The following is a 5,130-nucleotide window of genomic DNA, read 5'->3' as shown; positions in this document are numbered from 1 at the left end:
GGCCATCGACTTCCACTACCTCCAATCTCTCTGGACTACCTCTGCTCCTTCTTCACTAACCTTGGAGCTCCTGCATTCCGCAGTCACCTCAGTATCCCTCGATGGTCACCACCCCCTCTTTTCAATTTATTACCTATGCCTCCCTAAGTATGGAGCCCCAAAGGCTTCCGGACAGCTCCGACGTCCGCTAGCGCACTCCCACCTCCGCTGGGCAATACACTCGCTTGCCCTGCAAGCCCACCTTTGGGCCTATCCCTCCTTTCTGTTTCTGGGTTATCACCTACCACTCCAATAACCCCATAACCTGACTTGTCGGTAATATTCAATCGGCTAATGTTTAACCCCATTAGCTCCACTCCGCTTGGCTCTGCCATTTGCGGGCCTGCCCTCGTTGTAACTATATATACTCAACTTGTACATAGGTTACACCTCAGTAATAAAATCGACTAGAGTTTACCCCCTTGTCAGACACTGGTCCGGGGTCAGCACCAAAGGTCACCGTTGCAGGCCGCTATAGGCCGCGATGGCTGTGATGCTGCGAACAAGGCCCAAGGGTAGGGCATTTGGCCTCAGCGACTCTAAAGGAGCACTGTGCCCCCTAGCTGTCTCTTGGCCCTCATTTCAGACTTACTGGGGTTGCCTTGTTGGGGTCAGGACTTAGAGGTCATGGTCAAATTGATATTAGAGCTAAGGTACAATGGGGTATCATACAGGATATATATAGGGAGAAAGAATGAATGGAAGCGGACCCGGGCCGAAGGCCGAAGGGTCCGGAAGCAAACATGAATAAGGAGCGGGGTTGGCCGCACAGCGGCTGGCAATGACTGAGGGTCAAAACAAACAATAACAGATAAATAACGGAAGGAGTGTAGGGCCATGATAGCGGTGATGGTATTGTAGCAGCACCAGACTCGGAGTTGGGCCGGAGTCGGGCACGGGAATGGTAGCGGCCCTGTAGGGGCCAAGTGGGTGGGGTAGAGGAGTCATGCTGGGCACGGTGCCAGAGGCAGACTCAGGGTGGGAAGGTTGGTGTGGCTGTGGGGGAGTCGGCCAGGTGCAGGGGAGCCTAGGGGCAAGTGGGGGAGTGAGCAGGGTGTCCTCAGGGAGGATAGGGCTGAGGTTGGGGCTCGCGCTTGCGCTTGTGTAGTGGGAATGGGCTCAGGTGGTGTCGGGACAGGCAGGGAATGGGCCGGAATGCACAGCCATGACACCCCTTCAGTTCTGGTTGCCAGTTAGTAAGTTAGGGCACAGACATGTTACTTGGCACAGTGCTCCTGGCATAAGTCGCTGAGGCCGAAGCCCTCTGCCATGGAGACATTCCTTTGTCTTGACCTGGTCTCTGACAATAACCCAGAAATGGAAAGGAGGGATAGGCCCAAAGGTAGACTTGCAGGGCAAGCAAGTGAATTGCCCAGTGGGGGCAGGAGTGCGCTAGTGGACGTTGGAGCTGTCTGGAGGCCTTTGGGGCTCCATACTTAGGGAGGCATAGGTTATATTGAAAAGAGGGGGTGGTGACCATCGAGGGAGTTGGAGGTGATTGCGGAATATGGGAGCTCTAGGTTAGTGAAGAAAGAGAAAAAAAAAAAAAAAAAAAAAAAAAAAAAAAAAAAAAAAAAAAAAAAAAAAAAAAAAAAAAAAAAAAAAAAAAAAAAAAAAAAAAAAAAAAAAAAAAAAAAAAAAAAAAAAAAAAAAAAAAAAAAAAAAAAAAAAAAAAAAAAAAAAAAAAAAAAAAAAGAGTAGTCCAGAAGGATTGGAGGTAGTGGAAGATGATGGCCATGGATGGATATGACAGCAACCCAGCACGTGTGCATGCAGCACATGCCCTCAGGATCCCCCATGGGGACACCCAGATGACTGCAGCTGTATGCAGGGTGACATGGCAAACCTCATGTGACCCAAGCCGCATGTACATAAAGGTACCTGGGGTGGAAACCGAAGAAGTAACCTTCTTCTCACAGTTCCCACTTCAGTCTGAGTGGCCAGGGACCGTTGTCCCACATCAGGCCCATCAGTACACATGCCTGCTCCACACCCCACAACGGCCTCAGTGCTGGGCGTTACACCTGGGCCCCTTCGACCCCGGACATGTCCCTGACAAGAAGTTGTCCATGGTAGAAGGAAAAGGATGGATGGATGGAAAGAGAGAGAAGAAAGAGAACATCAGCAAAAGGTCCTCAGGGTTTCACTTCAAATGGTTTGAAAACAATTGAGTTCACTTCTGAACTGAATTGAAACGTGACACCTTTACTAAAATGCTTTGGGAAATTGGTCAATTCGGCCAGTTTCATTGTATTAGAAGCAACAGGATCATCAGAAGTGTCCAAAGTTGACCGCGACAATTTCCTGATGAAGGAGGGGCAGGGTAGAGTGGGTCCGGGTCAGCCCGGGTCGGGCAGGTATGCCCTGACATCCACCCCACTGCGGAGGTCCTTACACTCGATGCGGTGTGCATGGACAAGACAAATACCGTGATGTTGGGACAAGGCCTACCAAACAATGCACTGACAATGCGGGACCTAGTGGTGGAACCAACTCCAACCCCGACTCCCTACCCATTCATGAACACAGGCAACATGCCAATTGACCCCAACAATCTCTTTGTGAACACGGAATATGTGCCATCGGTTGCCCCCCCAAACTTGTAATGCTGGCATCCTTTTCACTTTTGAGCATTATTAGCCATATGAATGGCCTTTCAATGGCAGCGCTACAGACAGAGCATTTGGATGGCACCACTGAAGAAGTGGCTGGGGCGAGCTCTTCAGCTCCAAAGAACAACTAGACTATGTTGTAAGTGCAGGTTCTAAATTTATTTTTATTGTTCCCTTTATTATATATGGCTTCATAAGGATAGAAAATCGCATATAAGCCAGAACACTTTGTAGATAGAAAAGACAGAGATCTTGTATTTTACGCCCTCTAGTGTAATACCGAGTTCGACTTGGTTCAGCGACTTCTGATTAGCTTAAGTCTCTTAACCACTTGAACTCAATCGCCGGCCTCTGCCGACGTTCAGGTCCCTCACATTTTTGTAGGGTTCACCGTGTGCATCCACACCTGCTAAAGAGTAACAGGAAAATGAAAGAAACACAAATGACTGAGTACAAGAAGCGGGCAAAGCACAGGGGAAAGATTGTGAAGCAGGTCATGCAGCACTGTTCTATTTCAATAGAATTAGAAGCGTACTGCCCTCCACTTGTTTGTTCCAGTTGGATCCCGAACGTCTTTGATAGCATGGCTCGTTAAGTCCTGCTTTAGCTGACGAGGCGACACCAGATTATCCTGGTGACTTAACCGATCGGCTAACAGACCCGCAACCAATGCAGCTGACATCGCAGTGCCACTCGCAGTCCCCCACCCGCCGCCGTTTAAAGGAACGAGAGCACTGGTGCCTTCGGCAAAAATGTTAACCGCAGGTCCATAGTTGGAGAACGATGCAACCCGAGTCGGACCACAGCTTTCAATAGCTCCAACGGCGATAGCGCGAACAGCGGTAGCAGGACTGACACTCTCTTTTACGTTTATGTTGTGGTCCCCTGCAGGGACTACAATGTGCAAACCCCTCCTGACGGCATCATTGACGACCTTATTAAGAATGCGATCAAACTCGGTGGCGAAGGATATTATGAAGATGGTATGGAATCTGGTGGAGGCAAATCGGTCGCAAGCGAGCTGGACGGCTGCGATTACGTTGGTCGTCGGTGCTGTGCCTGATTTGGAGAAAACCTTGATCGAAAAAATGGTGGGCCAGGTCGTCACGCCATAAATGTTCCCCACTGCTCTCCCGGCCACCATTGTGCCATGACCGTTGAAATCTACGAAGGCGTCACCATCATCAACGGCCTGCACTCACAAGCAGATATGGGTGAACATGTATTACAGTGCATAAAGAGATACGCACAACACCTCCAATTATACGGGTCGTCCGTCCCTGTTCAGAAACCAGGGGTGCTTACGGTCGATACCGGAATCTCCCAATATAATCTCCACTGGCTTCCTAGAGGCGCGTCCTCCGAGTTCGCCTGGGTCATCCCTTAGTTCGGCTGGGACATCGTTGACCTCTGTCACAAGCCCCTCATTCACTTCATGGAGGCCATCGTAAATGGAAACTATGGCGTCAGCTTCGACATATTCAACTTCGGGGCAACTGAAAATTCGAGAAAGCGATGCTCCAGTTACATGTGCAGAGTAGCCATTGAGCACTACGATAGTTAGCCTATCTTCGAGGCGAAATTCCCCAATATCAACTTACTTTCATACCGGTGATTGATTGAAAATTCTGACCCAGGGCTCCGGCCGGATATCCGAGTGATACCTTCGATATGATGTTCCATATCTTCACCAGATTTCAGCACACTAAGCAATGAGTCAGCCAGTATTATGCTATGCCGTGTGTTAGACATACACAATGTACGAGTCGGGCTTTACTGGACCCTCGGCTTGGTACGAACAGAAGCAGCAAGGGCCATTGTGGTAGTGAAAACGAATACAGCAATGGGAATGACCATGGTTGAGAACTTCATTGGCCAACAGGTGAGAGCACAAGGAAGACTGAGAGACGTCCATATATATAGTGTATCAGCACAATGTGAAACCCGGTTTTTGCCTTGGTCCGCGCAACGCGCGACCTGGTGTTGGTCCCGGGAATAACCGGCGACCGCCGCCTGAAGTGGCCGAACATGCCACTCTTGCAAGCCTGGTCACCATCAACATTGCCATCGGCTAAGACCTCACCTGAATCTTCCCGCAGTTGTTGTTATATTTTTCAATCAAACTGTGAACTCAAAACTAGGGCTCCTACCAGATCGGATTGATCCGCAGATTGATCAGGCTAATCAACCAGGATCCGAACCATACCAGTCGGAGGACACCTACTACTCGTGACCCAATGAATATAAAATGGTATGTGGGGATTGCTGGTCAACCAACCTTCTTAGATAGTGTTCAACCATCTGAGTAGCTGCACTGATGCTCTGGTGCACTGAGTATGCAAGGGCCTGAAGGTGTCAGGGCATGGCCTATCTGGCTACCCTGACCCCCTATGCTGGAAGGAGAGAAGCTGTAAGCTGATCCAGGTTGATCGGGAGAATGCAGGTAAAATCCCTCATTCTCTCACACCACTATCTTCCA

General features: G+C 49.5%; 1 protein-coding gene across 1 annotated transcript; it reads right to left on the bottom strand.

Moving 5' to 3' along the window:
- Nucleotides 1–2,917: 2,917 nt before the first annotated feature.
- EI90DRAFT_3055589 (peptidase S8/S53 domain-containing protein) lies at nucleotides 2,918–4,780 on the bottom strand. The gene is made up of 5 exons (XM_039060153.1): nucleotides 4,553–4,780; nucleotides 4,429–4,517; nucleotides 4,253–4,383; nucleotides 3,919–4,202; nucleotides 2,918–3,843 (listed from the first exon to the last, which is right to left on the bottom strand). Exons 1-5 carry the CDS (start codon nucleotides 4,679–4,681, stop codon nucleotides 3,175–3,177), a joined length of 1,302 nt encoding a protein of 433 aa, XP_038916864.1. The 5' UTR covers nucleotides 4,682–4,780; the 3' UTR covers nucleotides 2,918–3,174.
- Between the last annotated feature and the right edge of the window lie 350 nt (nucleotides 4,781–5,130).

Source organism: Cantharellus anzutake (genome assembly GCF_015039405.1).
Source record: "Cantharellus anzutake strain C23 chromosome Unknown EI90scaffold_20, whole genome shotgun sequence".
NCBI classification, from domain to species: Eukaryota; Fungi; Basidiomycota; class Agaricomycetes; order Cantharellales; family Hydnaceae; genus Cantharellus; species Cantharellus anzutake.
The sequence above is the reverse complement of the archived record's forward strand: the minus strand, read 5'-3'. Positions and strand labels throughout refer to the sequence as shown.